The sequence below is a fragment of the Drosophila subobscura genome, chromosome O (genome assembly GCF_008121235.1).
Source record: "Drosophila subobscura isolate 14011-0131.10 chromosome O, UCBerk_Dsub_1.0, whole genome shotgun sequence".
Taxonomy (NCBI): domain Eukaryota; kingdom Metazoa; phylum Arthropoda; class Insecta; order Diptera; family Drosophilidae; genus Drosophila; species Drosophila subobscura.
The window spans coordinates 19,388,359-19,409,439 of NC_048533.1; the positions used below are offsets into that span (position 1 = coordinate 19,388,359).

Below are 21,081 nucleotides of genomic sequence, written 5' to 3' on the forward strand. Positions count from 1 at the left end.
AAATATCAAAAAATATCGCAAAACAATATATTGATATTTTGAGAAATAAAAATCACGAACTAAAAATATTTTTATTTTTAAAAATATCGATATATTGATATTTTGAGAAATAAAAATCACGAACTAAAAATATTTTTATTTTTAAAAATATCGATATATTGATATTTTGATATATATTTGTCATCCCTATCACAAGTGTCCAAAAATTCAACAACCGCGGGAGCTCGACAGAAATTAATTAATTTTTGAACAAAACGCAGGCAACATGAGCTCGCTTGTGTGTGTGCGTGCGTATGCGGGACCGTGAGCGTGAGCGTAAGCGGAGATTATTAGCTGAGCGGCGGCGGCCAACTCCCCAAGTGAGAACAAATTGAAAAAAACAGCGCTAAATGCTGTAGTAAGAGAACAACACTAACGTTAATTAAACGAAATCCGTTGTGCAATAATAAGTGTATTAGTTTTGTTTTCATTTGTTATTAATTACTTATCGGTATGAAGAAAATGCCAGAAACCGAAATTCAACTACGTGTTGCTTAATTTGTTGTTTTTCTGTTTTCTGCAAACGAAAGTCCATTTGTTGCTGCATGTGTGCGTGTCTTCCCTTGTTCGTATAACCGTAAGCGTGATCGTGATCGAGAGTGTGTTTGTGGTAAAAGTTGGCGAAAATAACAACAAAAGCGCGACAAGATGACTGCCGTGTGGAGCGATTGCAATGCTAAGCAAGCATTCGGCATTGGTGAGTGTTAAAAGGTTTAGACTTCTAAGCATGGCCATAAATTGACTAGAATATAGCGCCAAAAAATAATGTTTAAACAAAGTGCTGCTGCGGGCGTAAACAACCGTAAATGATTGCCTATGAACTGCTTCGATTGTTGTTTTTGGCTGTGGCTTCCCAGAAACCCGCCTACACGCGGTGCCCTCTCTCTCTCTCTCTATCTCTCTACACACCTCCCTTCATTTCTTGATTCTAGCTGTTTTTGAGAGCTCTCTTGCCTCCCGCTGTGCTAGCTGCGTTTTGTACGGTAACTTGTTGCACCTTCTCGCTTGCACTCGCTGGCCATGTGGTCGACAGAGTTCTCCTGTTTCTCCCGCACACCAATTTCGTTTTTCTTTCAATTTCATCCTGTTTTCCCAGCCTCCCGTTCCGCCGCCGTCGCCAGTCATTCAACACTAGCAGAGAATTCTGAGATTTGCTCTTGAAACGAAAACCTGTTTTCTATCATCTGCCTGCCTGCCTCAGCCTCAGTGTGCACTCAGTTGCAACGCGACTGCAACCCAAGCATCCATATCCATTGTCTCTACACATATTTGTGTCTGCTCTGTGTGTGTGTTTGTTAATCCCAGCCTATTCATTGGCAGTGACCATGAAATATCTAATCGCGACCCGTTTTACGTATGTACGAGTACGTGTGAATTTTTTGTATAGTTCGCGGCACATTCGCTTTGTTGACCTTTTCTACGCCGGTGCAATGTGATGATCAATAGATTTGACCTGCTGGGGTTTGGACAGGGCATCCAGCGCTACAGGTAGACTACAGGAATTCGGTTGAGTGGTGGGACAAGTAGAATGGAACAGTGGAGTGGAACAGAGAACTCACTCAAATTCACGATATCTGTCGTAATCAGTTAACACTCGAACAGAGCCCAACTCATCATTGTTTGTTTGCACTTGTTATTTACACATGTTTGCATTTGCCTCTACCTTTACCTCTGCCGTGTCGCCTGTCGGCCCTTTTTTGGGTGTGTTTGCGCTTGTATTTACTGTCGAAATCATTTTGCGTACTTAATACTCCTTCTGTCACCCCACTAACGCCACCCACCACCACTACCACCCGTACAGTTACCGTTCCGCTGCAGGGCGTGGTCAGGTGCGGGTACAGTGGTGGCTCAGAAATGAAAACCATCTGAAGATATTGGGAATATTTTCGAATTAAAAAAGCAATTATAATAGCAGCTTCTAAACCAATTTTTCGGTTAATTTCAACAAAATGAGAATTTTGTTTTCCATGTTCCATGCTTCCGGGGTAACCACTGTACTCATAAAATGTAATCTAACGTTGCCTTCTACGATACGTTATTGGAAGAGTGGGCCAGTGAGAAGAGAGCGGAGGGGTAGAGGTTGCGAGATAAGTTGCTTAAGTTGGCAGACGGCATTGAGTTGCGATTTGGGTGTTTCTAATGCGAAATGCCTCAGAATTGAGTGCGCTCTTCCCTTACATCAATTCGTTGTCTAGAACGCACCCCCCAAGCACTCACACTGCATGCAACTGTATTTAACTGTTTATCAGCAGCCGTTTGATGTATTCTTGTCTTATCGCAGTTCATTTTTTTGTTGTATTTCGTTTGCTCTTTTTGTTGTTGCCTCTGCCCCGCTCGGCGTCTTGAAAGTTTCAACAACACAGCTACAGCTGTATTTAGGATTGCAGCGCGATAAACAAGGCATTTGTTGTCCCACATTTGACAAAAGTTTGTTCAACATTATCATTCATATGTATTGGCAAATTTGCTAGGCAGGGGACCTTGGTTAGGGTTGGGGGAGAAGGGTGGTCTCGCCCGACCCATTGCTTATTCATTAGAGTTAATTTCCATTTATTGAATAAATCGCGATAAAGATTTGGTAATCGCTCTATCATTTTATGAGCCACAATATGTGTGTATGGTCTGGCATACATATAAATTAAATGTGAATACACACCCATGTACAAATGTATGAACATACATACATATGTATGTAAATATGTATGAGTGGGGCTGAGCGTATGCTAAATTAAAATGAACTGAAAGAGCGCTCTCTGCCTCCTGCATAGCAGGAATACACACACACACGCAAACTATACACACATCCCGTTCTATCCTGAGGATGCCTTGTGGCTGGCGATGACATCTTCACTGCTCTACTCCACTGTTCATTGCCTTTAGTGGGACTGCACCTGCAACTCTCCACATCACCACCACCTCCCCTCTCTCTCTCTTTCTCTCGCTCTCCCACTACCTTTCTGTATTTACACTTGGCTCAACAGTGCCTGGCGGGTGGGGAGGAAGAGGGAGTGCATTCTACTTCTAAATTTGAATAGCAACAGCAACAAAAAAGAGCCTTAATAATAAATACAACAACATGATGAAACGAAACGAAATGAAAGACAGAGGGGGAAATGGGGAGAAAGAGCAGACGTAAAACTTAATGAGGCTTGGTAGCAGGGAAATGTGTAAGAGAGTGAATGAGAGGAGTAGTTTTTTGTGTGATTTTTGGAGTCTAGCTTTTCTCGATTTAATTAAAATTTTCCAGCTCGTTGGTCTAGCCCGAAGCATGCAAGTGCCCTCTGATTTGCATAATTGCAAAAACGCTTTCCCTTTTCCATTTCCCTCGAGTGAAAACATCGATGGCCACTGACCAGGAAATACGAATAAAGCTGTGATCATTCATGCCTGTGTGGGTTCGGTTCGGTTCTTGAATTTCAAAGAAAAAAAAAAAATAGTGCGTGGCTGTATTTTGGAGGGGAGAATAAGAAATGTGCTCACCCCCCCCGGCGTTTGTTGTTATCTCTCGTGTCAGATGTCCGCAACCCTCAATCCCCACATACATTCCCCACCCTCCTCGCGTCAGCTGCATCACTGTTTGTTTTGCTGACTCAGAGACGGGACTCATACACCAGAGAATGCGACGACTCCGCCTTGGATTCCGAATAGATTGAGAAACAACTTCCACACATCATCATCCACTTGCGACCCACCCTATCTAACTATCCTCCAATTCCCATTTCCATTTCCACCACTTGCAACGAATCTCTGTTTTCCGTTTTGCAATCAAATTGGTACTCAATCCGCCTGCCCATCCCCCAACCCACCCCCGCTCGTGTCACTTGGACTCTCTACGACTCGCATGCTAATTGGCCGAATGCTATCTTCGATTCGTTGCTGAAATTGCTTAATTAAACATAAATTGCCGGGCCTCAGTTCAGGGCAGAGATCAGTAGTTTGTCCCATCCGATTCTGATTCCGATTCCGATCGAGAAAGTGGAACCCGAGGGGGTGTGTCTGTGTGATGAAAAGGGAGAATATTATTGTCATAAAAACGATGCGTCATCCTTCCAATCCAAGTGAAAACTGGTTTCAGTTGGATATCATAGTAAATAATAAAAATTCTAAGGTTGCAAAGGTTGTTGGAATACTCATCCAAAAATGCCATAAGACCCCCCAGCAGATTCTACATTGTCCCCAAGTGATTTTATCAAATGCCATCCCCTCCCATCAAATGGGTCAAGTTTGTGTTTACATTTCCTCTCTTTGTGTAGAGGTACCGCAGTTTTTTATGGCCCTGCTGTTGCTCCGTAATAATAACTTTTGGTTGTTTTTTATCAGCATTCTTTTCTTTTCGTTTGGTTTCTAATTTTTTGCTGCCTGTTTTTTACGACCGCCGCGACATTAGCCGTAACCGTTTCAACCAAAAGACAAGACGCAACGGCCGCGGTGTACTTGGAGGGCTACGTACTGGTTTTATGAATTTATGGGCCATCAAATGTTATCTGGAAAATGGGTTCGTTTGGGCACCATACCCCATCCCAACATCTCCGACATTCCCTGCCATCAGCATAGGCAATTTGTTTAATTTTTAATGTTTTCTTTTTGTCACTGTAAATTATGAAACAGAGATCAGGGTGAGGGAATGCCATGTGTGCTTCAAATTAGTTTAAAATCGATCAATTTGTAAGATTACCTGAAGTGTTAGCAGGCTATCAGCTACTCTACGTGCTGCACTAAGAGTTTGAAGCTTATTAGCACAATGTATTCAATTTTTTTTACCTTCCACAAAATGATTATTTAATTCCACACACACACACACAGAAAATGTCTAATTATAAATTCCAGCCAACATCTCCAATTAGTAGCGTTCCCAAATTCATCTTCCTCCCTGCACTTTCAATTATTTCAACTAAACAAACAATAGAGCTCCCAATCCGCCCATATGTAGATTCGTACTCGTACAAGGTACATATTTCATGGTGGTGGGGGGATCTGGGTACATTAATCCCCCAGCATTCTCATTCGAGATCTTCCCAGTGGCAGAAGAATCGTTCTGTGCTCGAGAATTCTGTGTGTATAATTAGTCAATGTGAGGGGCAACAACTACTATGTAGAATTTAACTGAACTGATGAGAATTGTTATAATTAACCCTCGAAAATATACACTACAATTGGGCAATTATACGTTTAAAATACGTACAGATATTTGTGGATATAGAAGACGATTAGCTCATAGAATCTACGTAGTACTTACTTATCCCACAGAACGGAGAGAGAGCGTTAATAAATGTAAATACATATTTTGCATTTGTGTGTATGTATTTTAAACATACATATGTACATATGTATGTATATACTATATAGCCATAAAGAATCTTCTCTGAGCCCCGCGTGCTATTTAAACCTGAAATTTCAAAATGAGCCAAGTCGTTGTCGTCGCTCGCTGTGGCTGGGTCTGCTGTCCGTCCAGTCATCACTAGCAGTCACGATCATACTTTATGGGGCTCCAAGCGCTGTCCAAAGCGCTAACTTGAGAGACGCTGACTGCGACGCCAACTCCCGACACCAATTGATGACGAAGCGCCACTGTTTTTGTTGTGGTTGTGTTTTTGCATACCCAGTAATCTGCATAGATTAAATGGGTGGCTAGATTCCTTCCAGTTCACGTATTTAAAATACTTTGTCCCTTAAAGCTGGGAGGTTTTATCTATCAATATTAAATAAATATATAGAATTATAATAAATAAGAAGCTTATTTGCATTGAAAATTCACAATCAATTTTAATTAGAAACATACTTTTGAGGGAATCAATTAGTCGACTATCGCTGGTTTTTTTTAGTATTTTTGTTTTCTTTCTTTGTATATCCCTCTTTTATTGTTCTGCTTCATTATCTAGGAACCTTTTTGCGAGAGGAGGCCTGGAGGGAGACACACTTTGTTCACGTGCTGTTGGGGGCAGTCACGTCTCCCCATCACCCATTCCATCTCTCTTTCATCGCCTGTCCAACTGCAGCTGCATCCGCTGCAGTTGAAGCGAAGCTGACTTGGGGAACTGTGCATAATTTTGTTTGGTTTACCTGCCTGTTGACTGTGTTGGCCCTTTGTGTTGTACACTTTTTGTCTCATTTCCCATGACCATTGAGCCGTGTCCCTAGCTGTCCCTGTCCCACACCCTATCCGTTTTGCGTATTTTTAGCTCTCGGAAACTTGTGCATTTCCTTATTATTATTTATGATTGTTTCCGTTAGTCAACAAGTTTGTCCAAGTGGATGTGGACGCAGGAACGAGACTTGGGATAGGCCGCCTAGGCTTATCATCGGGTAACTGGAGGGAAGGAAATGGGCTCGATTTAATGACGTTTTGATAATTCTTCCACTCCCTCTCTCATTCTCATTCTTTCACTCTAGTTCTGTCTGTTTTACCCACTCCCTCTCTCTCTGGGGTCAAACAAGGTGTGTCGTCCCCTTTTGCCTTCTCGTTCCGACGACTCTGAGTGATTGAATGACCGCAGCATAAAGTTAACGTAGCAGCGGCTGAAGCTCGCGTCGACGTCGCTATGATTCACTTGCCATTTCCAAGTAATTTTTTACTTGCGCATAAGTAGCCGCAAAAACCAGAAGCAGCCAAAGCAGCAATATCGAAATCAATTCCATTTAATTTTCTTCTTTTATTTGCAAAAGTAGCATTCCAAATTGTCTTCTGGTGTTGTTCCATTAGTATGTGAAGTGAGAAACTTTCCAGACCCTGGATGTTTCTCCTAGAACAGGCTCTCGCTCAACTGGTTTGCCGCAATTGACCCAGTCCCACTCGTAGTCAACTTTCCACTCAATTGGACAGGCGAAAAGTAACAGAAGAACAGACTCGCGCTCGCTTTCTCGCCTCTCCCACTCTCTTCTTATACAAAATCAAATGTAAAGCAAGAAGCAACAAAAAAAACAAAGTGACAGACAAAACGCAGACTCTCTTATCTCCGCACACAAACGCACACACCCACACACACACACTCATAGAAGAACTACCTTTTGCAAATCGTCATCGTGGGGACTCTTTCCCCACTCTTGCACTCTCATTTAAGCGCATAAGCAGACAAAGCGGCACATAACAACAACAACAAGATACCTTTAGCTGCGTTGTTGCTGCTGCTGTCGCTTTAATGTGCTGTGGAGGTCGTTCTCACTTTATTTCGCTTGTTATGCTTTTCATCAGGCAGAGAGCGGCCCGCGGCAGAGCTTCGGTCATTGGACCGTGGAGGATGTTGGAGATTTTGTTGTTGCTTTTACTGTCGCTGCGCAGCCGCCATCGGCACCACCCGGAGAGCGTGCCACGCAAAGAAGCGGCTTAAATTTGTTTTCCATTACACTTTCACATAGAAGCTTATGAGTTTGCTCGTAGGTAGGCTCGATCTGCCTCTTATTTAATTGAAACCTTCACACACTGAACCTGTTTTTCCCTGACCACTGCCATGGTTGACTTGTATTGAAACTAACAGGAAGGTGGTACAGTTACTAGTGGTACAGTTCTACTAGTGTTCGACAGTACTATCTTTCTTTATCTCTTTCTTTTAGTATAAAGTATTAAATGAAAGGGTATTAAATGCTTCGATGCCATAAGATATGTTCCCTGCTTTCTTTCTTTCTTTCTTTTTGTCTTTTATGCTTGACAGCGGCACTTCGGTTGGTGCATCCCTCCAACACTATCATCTTAATTCGTACAAAAATGCATGCTTATGTACTTACAAACATATACATAAGTAAGTTTATGTATTTATTATATGGCGCATATCTAAACACTTGCATTATCAGCCAAGGAGGAAGTATTTATGCCGGAGACGATGACGATATCATCGTTGCGTTTGGTTTCGTCGCTTCGAGTGAAAACTCTTGTTATGTCGCATTGTGGTATGCCTCATCTGCTGCTAAAGCTAGACCATATCTTATATAAAAACAGGAAAGGGAATTTCCTGGATTTCCTCTATTGAATGGGAATCCCGTATATTGCGCATACCATCCTCCCAGAAGGATGTCAACTGTACAGCCTGGGAGATGTATTCGTATAACTTGCCATAGATTTCCCTTTCCGGAAAATGCGTCTCAGACATACTCGTACGATAGCTGTTTTGGGGTTTATCAGGTTTCCCACTTTGAGGAAGTGCCAATCCAATTCCCAATTGCGTTTCTGGTTCAAATCGTATTTGCAGTTAGACCTCACGTAGAATAGAATAGAGTGAACTGTGCTGCGGATGCTGTGATGGTGGGGAGAGGGTTAGGGGTTGGGTTTATCAAATATCCCATCCGCTGTGGGCGCGCACTGAGCGACAGCTCAGACAGTTTCCGATGATCAGCGATGATTCCCCCACTGTGGGGTGACGGTGACTTGGGGTTAAATGATAACCTTCCGCTCCCGTTGATGTCGCTGCCCAGATGCAGATAGGTGAGCGCTGATTCTGATTTTTGCTGCCTTTACGCTCAGTCCACCACGGGCCGACTGCTGTGAAATGTATTTCTCTATATGTACCAACAACAGGCCATTGAATTGTTATTCTCCTTTCATTTGACACTAATTTTGATTTATATATTTGTTTGGTATTTTTACAGCCAAGTGCAATTTCGATCAGGAGAGGAAGCCACATCGCTTGAATCTGGATGTGGGCGATGCAGTTATAATACTCAAGGAGACCACCCACTGGTACTACGGCTACAAGCAAAAGTGAGTGTACAACAAACAGTTTATGTGAAATCACCCAAGTTTTGCTGCCATTAGCATTAAATGGTTTTCAGACTACAACGAGTTAATCACTTTAGAAATAATTACAGTATTCCCAATCTATATTCACTTAGAACCCAAAAAGTGGTGTAAAATTAAACAATTTTTAAACTTATGCTATCGATAAATTATCGATAAGACTAATACATGATAGACCCATTTGATTAATTATATATAAAAATCGATAGTTTATTGAGCTGGAATACCTAGAAAATTACAGCCATAAATTTTCCTTTTGAGTAAATTATTGCTTTGTCCGCTGGTGCTGTCTGCTTTCTGCCATATTTTTTCTAATCAACAATCAGCTTGGTTGGATCTTTTCCCCGCGACTTTCACTGCAATCTCTCGTTTTGTCTAATGCATATTCATGAAAAACAAACTCGCATCTCCCAGACAAGAGACAGGAGACAAGAAAGAGTTCAGAAGCGGAAATGCTTGAAACACATTTCTCTCGCACATGCAACAGAAAATCGGAGAACGGAGATCGTAAATCAGGTACACAAGCTCCGCCCATTTGTTGCATGAGGCTGCTGTGTTCTGTTCTGTGTTTACTCCCGTGGATCGATTCGAATCGAATCGGGAAATGTTCTGTGTTTTCCCCAGGGCACAACGTCTTGCCCAATCCTCTTTAATCCTTTTGCTGCCAACAATTCCAACATATGCCACCATATGTGGCAGAGTAAAACAAAAAGTTGCATCCCAAAAGATAAAGTTTTTTCCCCATGCCCCATGCCACAATTTATTATTTGACCCTTTTGGTGTGCCTCTGCCTGTGCCTCTGCTTCTGTTTTTGGTTTGTTTGGGTATTGTTTTTCTTTTGAGTTTTCCCATCTTTCGTTTGGGTTTCTGTGTTGGTTTTTATCTATAGACGGGTCTGTCTTGTCAGCAGTATACGAACTGACCGACAACTGGGGGTCTGCCTCCAGCCACAGTCTGTTATCGCATTGTGTGAGAGAGAGAGAGACAGAGTGAGAGGGAGACGGGGTAACGCCAGCACACTCAACAGAATTGACGAGAGCTGACCTTTTTCTATATTTCTGCTGACCCACAGCGTACCCCCTACCATACTTTCCTCAGCAAACAACCAAAAAGCGAAGCAAAAGATTCAGAGTCAGAGCCAGGGACAGATACAGAGATACAGATACACTGACGAAGATACAGATAGACTGAAGAACATACAGATAAATTGATGGAGAGACTGAGAACCGCCGACAGATCTCTGGCGGATGGAAGAACAAATATTAATCAAGAAAGTAAATAAATAAATATACAAAAATTCCAACCGATCACAGTGGGAACTCGGGGGAAGGTTTCCGTGTGTTTGTTTTAATACATTTTTGGATAGGTAAAACTATAAATATATTATAGAAAAGCACTAATGATATTTAAAAACAAAGGAAATAAGATTTGTGGAGCAAAGTCATTAGAAATTTCCTCAAGTTATCCAAGACTTAATCTGAATTTGTTCTTAAATGCAAGAGAAATTTTAAATTTCTAGTTTTCAGTCACACTTTTGCTTTATGGCAAGTGTTCACTGTAGTTACTTCGCATATCCATCCGTACCCAAGAATTGATGGCACTTGAAAAATTCTCAATGCGAGACCCTGATAACCCCTTTGCCCCGCGAACATTTAATGTTTGCTTTTGGTTCAAATCTTGTGTGCTTTTGTGTGTGTTTTCGCTCTCTCTCTCTCTTGTTGTTTATAGGAAAATATCAATTTTAATTGAGCATTTTCTCACGATTTTCTGATCGTAAATTAAGCGTTAGATAGGAGAGGCAGGGGAGATGCCTGTAAATTGGAAAATGGTCAATCAAACTGAAGGCTAACTTGGGAGAGAGAATGGTGGGGGTTAACCGATAGGTACCTGAACGGAAACGAAACAGAAAATTATAGATCAGCAGTTCAATAGCATCGTGCAAACGACATGTAATTTGTTCTTGGATTGTTGGTTCCGAGCAATGGGAGCAAGGAAGTGCCGTGCACACTGTTGACTATAGAGCAGCATTACTGGTAGCGCTGTAATAGAGAGAGAACAAAGAGATGCGAGAGAGGAGTACAACAAATGATGAATGAATGAGTGAATGGAATGCCTCTTTTGGAGCAATTAAAGCGGGCCACCCCGCATGTCAAGCAACGAATTGAGCCAAATTAAAGCATTCTCTCCACTTCCATTTCCATTTGACAGTGTCACACTTTGAGCGCACTTCCTCTGCCCCTTCCCTGACTGCAGCCGCACAAATACACAGACAAAGCCACAGATGCAGACTCAGAATCAGCTTTGGGTTTAACTTGTGTGTACTCTGGGGTTGGGCAATTCATCAGCACCAACAGCATCGCTGGATGGATGGCTGAATATGAAATTGTGTCAGATATGCATGTGGATACACACATAAATGTGAAGCCCACAGTGAAGGCAAGGCAGACGCAAAAGTGTTTCACTTAGAGAGCGTCCACTGTAGCCACACACACGCACTGGCAATTTGTTGCACTGTCGCTGACTGTCCCCTCAACGCCAGTGCAATCTCCCAGCTCCCATCTGCAGACCACATTTAATGACTTCCACCACTCCCCCACTTTACCACTCCGACTGACTCTTTTCTTTGTGTGTGTTTTTTCAGAGCCAAGGAAACGCGCGGCATATTTCCCAAGACCTATGTGCATCTGTGCGAGTACAGCATTGTCAATGGGGAATTCTGCATCCAGCGCACCGACATTGTCGAGGAGATTACCAAAGTGCTGCTGGAGTGGGGCGCCATAGCCAAGAGCTATTTTTTGGTAAGCCACAGGAGCTCAAAATAAATCAAGGAAAATTATTAATTTGTTTTTTCTGTAGAGCACAAATCCAAGCTTTCAAAAGATACGCCGCAAGATGAATGAATTGAATAATAATCGAGCCGCTTTGATCTCCGGCAACCTGCCACTGGATGAGGTTCGCAAAGTGAAGCTGCTGGCCACGGCCCAGATCGATACTGGGAACAAGATCCTCAGCCTGGACATGGTGGTGCGCGATGAGAGCGGCGATATACTGGATACGAACGCCATCTGCACCACAGAGCTGTACGAGCATCATGTCCATGCCGTGACACGCATCGAGAAGGCAAATGTGAGTGTAAAGATTTATCTGCCAAGCAGCATGGACACTGAATCCCTTTTGTGTATCATACTTTAGCGCCTCTCAAGCGAAAGTGGAACCACCCGCAGCCTCAACAAATACTCGCACAACATCCTGTTGCATGTGAATGCATTCGTGTGCAAATTCCAGGAGGATGCCGACCTGCTGTTCACCCTCTTCGATGGCGAGACACACAAGCCGATAAGCGAGAATTATGTGGTGAAGTGGTCGCGCACGGGCATTGCCCGGGACATTGAACAGATCGACAACAATCGTGTGCTCTTCACGGATCTCAGCAGAAGCGACCTGAACATTGCCAAAATGTATCTGGTGTGCTATGCCATACGCATTGGCTCGATGGAGGTCAAGGACTCGGCCGATTCGAAGCGCACCAGCATGAGCATAGCCAACAGTGTGCTGACAGCCGCCAGTCGAAAGCATTCGCAGCTGTCTGTCAGCTCAAATGGGTCCTCGGGCAGCACGGGGGAGTACATACTGCGACGGCCATTTGGGGTGGCCTGCAAGGATCTGACGCCCATCATTAGCAAGTCGGAGGACTATCGGGGCAACCTCGATCTGCCTTTCATCATGTGCGAGAAGGACACGCTGGACGGTACGCTGCGGAAGCTGATTGCCAACAAGGATATCGGAAAGATTGACTCCAAGATGGCCGTGACCATTGAGGTGCTGCGCGGCGACATCAAGCAGATCAAAGAGGATTTCCCCCGCCTGGTGCACAGCAATGTGCCAGTGGCCCGGAAGATGGGCTTCCCCGAGGTCATCCTGCCGGGAGATGTGCGCAACGATCTCTATCTGACGATATGCAGCGGAGAGTTCGCCAAGACGGCCAAGAACGTGGAGGTGTCGGTGTGCGTGGCCAATGAGCACGGCAGCCTTATGCCGGGCGTCATTAGCATGGGCGCCGGCCATCCGCCCATCGACGAGTACAAGTCGGTGGTGTACTACCACGAGGACAAACCGAAGTGGCAGGAGACCTTCAAGATTCATGTGCCCATCGAGGACTTTAAGCAGTGCCATTTGCGGTTCACCCTGAAGCATCGCAGCAGCAACGAGCAGCGCGACAGGCAGGACAAGTCTTTCGTGCTGGCGTATGTGCGTCTCATGCAGGCCAATGGCACGACCATAACACAGGGCCAGCATGTCCTGGCCGTCTACAAAATCGACCACAAGAAGTACGACAAATCGGAGGCAAACTGCTATATGGAATTGCCATCGACCCTCGCCGAGCTGCAGGGCACCAAGCCCTCCAATAACGCCATGACGCTCCTGCCCAAGGATCAGCTGACAATTGGAGTGAATCTGTGCAGCACAAAGCTCACGCAGAGCGGTTAGTAATCAGACTTACACTCACTGTAGGCACTCCCACTAATCATTTCATCTTTCCAGTGAGCCTTTTGGGTCTTTTGAACTGGTCTGCGCACAAGGAGACACTAGAGCAATCGCTCAATGCGCTCTGCACAGTGCCCGGGGAGGAGGTGGTCAAGTTTCTGCAGGACATACTGGATGCTTTGTTCAACATTCTGGTGGAGAACGATCATCCGGAGAAGTACGATCAGCTGGTATTCATGAGCATCATTCATCTGATTGAAACGGTGTCCGAACTGAAGTACCAGCACTTCCTCACCGTCCTCGACGTCTACATCAATGAGAGCTTCTCCTTTACGCTGGCCTACACGTGAGTGGATCAGAGATCCCTAGAGCTCTAAACGTTAGCTAAACCTTTTCTCCCTTAGCAAACTGATGGATGTGCTGCAGAAGAACATCCGCGAAGCCATAACCCCCCGAGAGAAGTCCGCAGATGCCGAGGAGAGTGCAGAGGTGCGACGGCTGTACAAGACCACGCGCTATCTGCACTACGTGATGAAGTTTGTGATTAGATCGAGGGTGCTCTACGCGGAGATGAACTGCAACACGGACTATGTGGACTTTGCCACGCGGCTGCAGGAACTGATGCGCATGTTCATCGACATGATTGGGTGCCCCAGCAACCTGCTGAAGTCGGAGGGAGCCTTGCTTAAGAATCTGCACATAATAGCCACCGATCTGATGCAGGTCTTTGATCAAGTGCGATTGAGGTGAGTTTGCAAGAACTCTTTCAATTTCCGATTTATTCGAATGCTAATTTATTTTATAGCGTTTCCATTGTGGAGATACTGGAGAAGTTTCCGCCGCGTCGTTTGACACAGTCTAAAATGGGCTGCATCAAGGATTTCGTGGAGACGAAGTTGTTCAGTTCGCCCAAGTGTCGGGCGATACTGTTGCCTGTGTTCTGCAAGCACATCAAGGATCACCTCGAGAGCAAGGAGGAGGTAGGTCGCCCATCCAGCAGCTACTCCATTGCGTGTGTCCCACTAATTTGTCATTATTATGGGAATCCTTATGCATTTTGTTTGTTAATCCCTAATCCGATGCATCCTATTTTCGATATCGATTCGTAATTGTCCTCGACAAACGCAAAATTAAAACATAACCCAACACATGATTAAGCCGAATCCCTGGATCCGAAAGTAACTAACTTTAAAACAGAGCTTCAACTACTTTTACTTAAAAATCCATATATAAAATGCTCATTGAAATACAATTATCATCCAAGATACAAGATAAACATCAAATTTGGGTATCCGATCCATCCATTCTTGACATGTGACATGTGTTAATTTTGCTCAGAATTTCAGTACGGATTTTAGTTTAGTATTTAGTATTTAGAAGAACCAATTAGTTAGTATGTTAAGCATGTTGCATTTGCTTGAACGTTTTTATTGGCATGCGATTGAACTATTGATTGAATGATTGATTGTTCGTGTTCTATTGTCTGCTGTTTACTGTTTATTGTTATGTTTTATGTGTCGTATATGATTTGTCCACGTCGTAGACTTAAGCACCCACCCATACCATATCATGTGTGTACAAAAGTAGCGATGCTAGGATCGTTCCATTCTTAGCTAGATATCTTATATTTTTTTTCTGTTTGTGTGTAGACTCTAGTGGGGCCTTACAGAACACTCGTGTAAATGCTGGGATGACTTTTTAGATTAGTTTTGCAACCAACCAACACACCACCCACCTCTCACCGTCATCGTCCATCGTTAGAAATGCATTTTGCATTTGGCAACACTGCAATTCATATTCACACACACACACACACACACACACACACACACACACACACACACACACACACACACACACACACATCAAACCATCCACCACTTGGGTGCAGCGCCCAATTGAAGCAGTGCACTTACATACACCATCCACCTAGAATCAGCTGTGAATGTACCGACAACAACAACATACACATATCCACACGGAACGTGAGCACTCTCTTGCGATCGCTCTCTCTCTCTCTCTACTCACTCACTGGCACCGTTTTAATGCGCTCTCTCTTTCTGTATCTGACTCTTTCCTTCTCTTAATTTCATTGCAACTAAATGTTTTTCGTTTAAAATATTTAAAAAACAATATCAAAATATTTATTTACACACTCACACACACAACAAATCAATGCATCCAATTTGATGGATTGCTGTTGCTGTTGTTGCTGCTGCTGTGCTTTGTTGTATCGTTCTCGTTGTTGCTATCACACAAATCGAACCAATCCGCCTTGTACGCTAAAAAATAGGGAGACACGAAAACCGATATCTGGCAGCAAGAAAAGAATCTTTCGAAAGCCGCCAAAGTGCTCGGACAGTCGAAATCCCAACTGCACACTCGTGAAACGACTGCCAACAAAAAGGTAAACGATTAATTAATCCCACTCACAAATGCACTCTCACTCAGATCAGGTACTCTCTCCGCACCCTCTACTCCAATCCACTCAGCGGGGAGGGGGCATCCATCTGCTGCACCTGTAATTCTCTTGAACTTTTTGTTTCTCACACCCACCATACTGTTGTTGTGCCCTTGCAGAGGGTATTATATTTATTGGCAGTTAAGTCTGTCTGTTTGTATGATAACTTGTCCCTCTGTGCCTGGAACTATGCACATATCCTTTTGCTTTGCTGCAATTCCCAATAGCAAACCCTTACCATGGGGAACGATCGATCTGCAAGGGTATCAAAAGTTTCGGCCCCCGAAGCTAGCCTTCCCCCCTGCTCTCACGCGTAGGATAATGTTTACTCTAGCGCTTAAGTTCTCCCTTGCTCTCGCTCTTGCTCGCCAAAAAAGCTTGGGGCCAGTCTACGCTTCCATTGCTTTGAACGCGTTGCTGAGCTTAATGCAGGCAAAGACCTGATCTCGCAGGAGCTTTCGTGGTCGCCTCGTCCGCTAAGTTAAGCTTAAGTTTGTTTCGAGCTTTTTGACATGCAATTTTCGTGTTTTTTGCTCTACCCTTTAACTGCAACTGCAACGTTTATTTATGTTAACTATAATTATAATTAATAATTATTACTTTTAAGGACAGATAGTCCTAGTCGGAAACTCCCAGAAGACGCGAAATATGATGAACCCCTGACCCCACACAGATCCACCCACCACACAGTTGAGATCTCCACTAATATGTCATTCCATTGCCAGATTGCCGAATGCATCAACATTATGAACAACATACTGAAGCTGCTCTACCGCACGGATGTGGGAGCCACCCATAATGACATTCGGGATATTATGATCATTCTGCTGCGCACCGTGATGAAGGCGGCCCACTCGCTGGACCGGGACACGGGGCTGGTGGGCAAGTTCTTTGCCATTATGTTGGGCATTCTGCAGCGCATGGATGCCCAGCACTACGAATACTTTGTCAAGGATCTGCATCAGAGGTGCGAGCTGAAGGACTTTGTCATCGAAATTCTGCTGGTGTTCGAGGAGCTGGTGTCGCCGCACCAGAAGGCAGTGTTCCCCAGGGACTGGATGGACATGATCATGCACCAGAACACGGTCATCCTGGGCGCCCTCAAGCACCTCAGTGTGGTCATAACGGACTACTTCCTGTGCCCCTTCGAGAAGCAGATCTGGTCGAATTTCTTCCAGTGCTCCATCGCCTTCCTGGTGCAGTCGCCGCTCCAGCTGAACGACTTCAACGACAACAAGCGGCAGATTGTGTTCGCCCGCTATCGCGACATACGCAAGGACACGGCCATGGAGATACGCAAAATGTGGTTCCAGCTGGGCCAGCACAAGCCCAAGTTTGTGCCACAGCTGGTCGAGCCGATACTGGAGATGAGCATGATACCAGAGACGGAGCTGCGACGCGAGACGATACCCATTTTCTTTGACATGATGCAGTGCGAGTACTACAGCTCGCGGCTGGAGCTGGAGAGCTATGGCGACACCAAGTACAACAATGCCCACCACAAGGGCAACTTTACGGAGTTCAAGACGGCCATGATTGAGAAGCTGGACATACTGATTGGAGCAGGTGAGTTCAGGCGTTCTTTTACTCCAAATTCCTTACCTAATCAACTTCTTAATCTTCTTCAGGAAAGGGCGATGCGGAGTACAAGCAAATGTTCGAGGAGATCATGCTGGAGCGCTGTGCCGCCCACAACACTTTAAATGTGGATGGCACCAGCTTTGTGCAGATGGTTACGCGCCTGATGGACAAGCTGCTGGAGTACCGCTTCATCATCCAAGACGAGAGCAAGGAGAACCGCATGGCCTGCACCTTTTCGCTGCTGCAATTCTACTCGGAGGTGGACCTCAAGGAGATGTACATCCGCTATGTCTACAAACTGTGCGCCCTGCACATGGAATTCGAGAACTACACGGAGGCCGCCTTCACGCTGAAGCTGCACACCGAGCTGCTGCGCTGGACCGACACTGAGCTGTCGCCGCAGTTGCGTAGCTATCGGCACAGCCTGTGCCGCACCCACAGAGACCTGAAGGAGGCCTTGTACTTTGAGATCCTGGATTATTTCGACAAGGGCAAGCAGTGGGAGTGCGCCATCGATATGTGCAAGGTGCTGGCCCGCCAGTACGAGGAGGAGATCTACGACTACATTAAGCTGGCGGAGCTGTTGAAGCGAATGGCGCAGTTCTACGAGAAGATCCTCAAGGAGCTGCGCCACAGCTCCGAGTACTTCCGCGTTTGCTTCTATGGCCGTGGCTTTCCACGGCTCCTTCAGAACCGCGTGTACATCTTCCGGGGCAAGGAGTACGAGCGGCACAGCGACTTTTGCACTCGAATGCTGGTGCAGCATCCGCAGGCGGAGCTCATGCAAACACTGGAGGCGCCCGGGGAGGACATAACCCAAAGCGATGCCCAGTACATTCAAGTCAACAAGGTGGAGCCCATTATGGACGCTGCGTTTAGCAAGTTCCACGACAAGATCATCTCCAACGAGATCGTCAAGTACTATACAGCCAACAATGTGCAGAAGTTCCAGTTCTCACGGCCCTTCCGCGACAGCAGCGGTGGCGGCGATGATGTGCGGAACCTCTGGCTTGAGCGCACGGAGTTGATCACGCGATTCCCCCTGCCGGGCATACTGCGCTGGTTCCCCGTCGTTGAGGCCATTACGTTTAAGATTTCACCCCTAGAACGTGCAGTGGAGATCATGAAGGACACGAACCGGGACATCAGACAGCTGGTAATACTGCACAAGAGCGACGAGACGCTGCACATCAATCCGCTGAGCATGAAACTCAATGGGATTGTCGATCCAGCCGTGATGGGGGGCTTTGCCAAGTACGAGGAGGCATTCCTCACCGACGAGTATCTGGAGGAGCATCCCGACGACAAGGAGCTGATTGAGGAGCTCAAAGAACTGATTGCCACGCAGATACCACTGCTGGAGATTGCCATTATGCTGCACCGACAGAAGGCGCCCGATAGCCTAAAGGCCCTGCAGGAGCATCTGGAGAGCTGCTTCTCGGACATGCAGCAGCACGTGGAGACGCGCTACGGCCGCAAGACCTGTGACCTGAAGATTGAACGCGATTCGGTGGTGATGCGACGCACCAACTCCTTTCTGCCGGCCCTCTTCGATAGTGGCTGCAATCGTTTGTCAGAGACCAGCATGGGATCCTCAGAGTAAGTCTCGGAAAGAGCTTTCCAGCGCCCGCTCCGATTACTAATTCCCCGTTTTGTTTTTCACCAACTGCAGCAGCGGTCTATCCAAGTCAACCATTCTGCCCAGGCCACCGACCAACTCCATTAAGTCCACGCTGGCCAGCCTGAGTTTCAACACGAGGTGAGTGGCAGCATCCCGGAATGAATGGAATGGCATCCCATCCTAACCAGAAACCTCTTTTAACTCCTCTCTCTCTCTTTTGTCATGCTCTTTGCTGCTTTTAGTTTGAGAATTTAATTTTGTTTTGTTGATCGAATTTGCTTTTACTTTTATTTTACTTACGTTTTGTTGCTTTGCTGCTGCTGTTTCCATCCCCCAGGCCCAGTTTGGGACACTCTCCCAGCACCAAGAGCAGCAAGAACAAGGACAAGACACCAGCCAAGCGGCGCTCCATGAAGAAGGTACATAAACCCATCAATACTCTACCTTTCAATCACAACTCAACCTCACTCTCTCTCTCTGTTTTTGGTAGGATCGTGAAGCGCTTAGTTTTCCCAGCAGTCAATGGTATACGCCACCATTGACCACCATCACCTCGACGCCCGAGAAGGAGATTAATATGTCTATTGGCTCGTTGGCCAGTGCTTCAAACAGCTCGTTAAGTGGTCCCAAAACACCAGATCCTCATGTGCTCACAGAAGAGGTAAAGTTTCACGCCATACACTCAACATTTGCTCAACTATCTGCATTTTTAGCTCACACCAAAGCGACCTCTGCGCTCGGAAAAGGACAAGGAACGTCGCCACTCTAGGCCCGCCAGCATTGCCACGCCCACGGCCAGCATCAAGAACTTCCCGAACGACACTCGCTCCCTGTCCGAGAGCAGCAATCGCAATTCAGTTGGTAAGCCAAAAGCCAGTCCATCTGTAGAGCAGGGATATTAAAACCCTCTTTTGGTGTTGCAGAAACGACAGATTCCACATCGGAGGAGGACATTCGACCACCGCCATTACCAGCCAAGACACGCGACTCGACAGATTTCACCAGCCTGTCGCACAACATGGACTGGACACCGAATGGCTATGCGATGCTCAGCACACAGACCAGCTTCACCAGCAACAGCAGCAGCACGGGCACAAGCACGACCATGACAAAGACCAGTATTACAAACAACACCTACGAGTATTTGGAGGCCACGAACTTTAGTCTGGTGGGTGCTGTCGCTGCCTCACCAGATGGCAACAAGCCGCGTCCACCAACGCCGCCACCGAAGCCATCGCGGCACAGCAAACACATTCCATAAGGGACAACGAATCCTGCTACCAGTGGCTCCAGCACCAGCGCCATATAGATACATATGTTTAAACGTTGTCGAGTGCCAAATATTCCTGTTACACATAGCATATAGAGAGCGTCAGCCACAACGATCTTTGCCTCAACCACATTGAACGCCTACCAAATAGCCAACGGCAGAGAGAGCCAGCCGCAGAGCACGGAATCAAGTGTCTTAACGAACGATCAGATGTATCCGATTATAAATAGTGTTTAGGTTAAGTGTTTGCGTTAAGTGTTTCAAATGATATTATGTTGAACATGTCATCATTTTCTGTTTAGTTTACAATTTTTGTCATTTAATTTGTTTACGAACAAAGCACCCCACTGCTTGTCTTCCACAAGTTTTAGAGATATATTTACATGTAGAAGAGCCTGATTCTGTCAGCAATATGGAAGGAACAAACAAGTGCCACAATCTTTTATATATTCGCACTAAGCATATGCATGCCTACGATTTTATACAAAAGCAAAACAAATCGTTTTTATAGCTGAATTGTGTGTCAATTATCAAGTACGAAATGCGATGAGCATGTTTTTTTAAATCTTTACATTAGAACAATTTTTAAAGTCAAAGAGCATGAACTATTTACAATGTTTTTCAACATGATTCTGAATAGAGCCATAAAGTAGAGATCTAGCATATATTACCATATATATAATCCACTTGTCGCACGGCACTCCAGAGAAGTTTCTCGAGTGTCTGGTTGTGTCAATGTATTCTAATCCTAATGTGAACAAATCAAAATTTTATAATTTCAATTATAATTATAAACAACAACTCGTGTGTAATTACGTACGTATTTTGCGATCTGTGTATCGGCCAAAGATTAAGCAATAATAAAAGTATAAATAAGCGTAAAAAGCATTCGATTTACT

General features: G+C 45.1%; 1 protein-coding gene across 2 annotated transcripts; it reads left to right on the forward strand.

The window, feature by feature from the left end:
- Positions 1 to 210: 210 nt before the first annotated feature.
- On the forward strand, positions 211 to 20,526 carry LOC117897944 (dedicator of cytokinesis protein 1). 2 transcript variants are annotated; one of them, XM_034807037.1, is made up of 16 exons: positions 211 to 736; positions 8,617 to 8,728; positions 11,406 to 11,562; positions 11,621 to 11,890; positions 11,957 to 13,247; positions 13,307 to 13,595; positions 13,654 to 13,995; positions 14,055 to 14,229; positions 15,543 to 15,656; positions 16,436 to 17,276; positions 17,339 to 18,890; positions 18,964 to 19,050; positions 19,250 to 19,331; positions 19,403 to 19,573; positions 19,626 to 19,773; positions 19,836 to 20,526. In XM_034807037.1, the coding sequence occupies exons 1-16, from the start codon at positions 688 to 690 to the stop codon at positions 20,171 to 20,173; spliced, it is 6,018 nt and encodes a 2,005-aa protein (XP_034662928.1). In that variant the 5' UTR covers positions 211 to 687; the 3' UTR covers positions 20,174 to 20,526. The 2 variants fall into 2 exon arrangements, with proteins under 2 accessions (XP_034662928.1, XP_034662929.1); XM_034807038.1 differs by lacking the exon at positions 15,543 to 15,656.
- Positions 20,527 to 21,081: the final 555 nt, after the last annotated feature.

Bases quoted from the DNA above. Each gene is read 5' to 3' on its own strand.
- LOC117897944 (XM_034807037.1), top strand. From the start codon at position 688: ATGACTGCCGTGTGGAGCGATTGCAATGCTAAGCAAGCATTCGGCATT. The intron at 14,230-15,542 runs GTAGGTCGCCCA...GCTAAAAAATAG, and splicing joins ACCTCGAGAGCAAGGAGGAG to GGAGACACGAAAACCGATAT. The intron at 19,051-19,249 runs GTGAGTGGCAGC...TCCATCCCCCAG, and splicing joins AGCCTGAGTTTCAACACGAG to GCCCAGTTTGGGACACTCTC.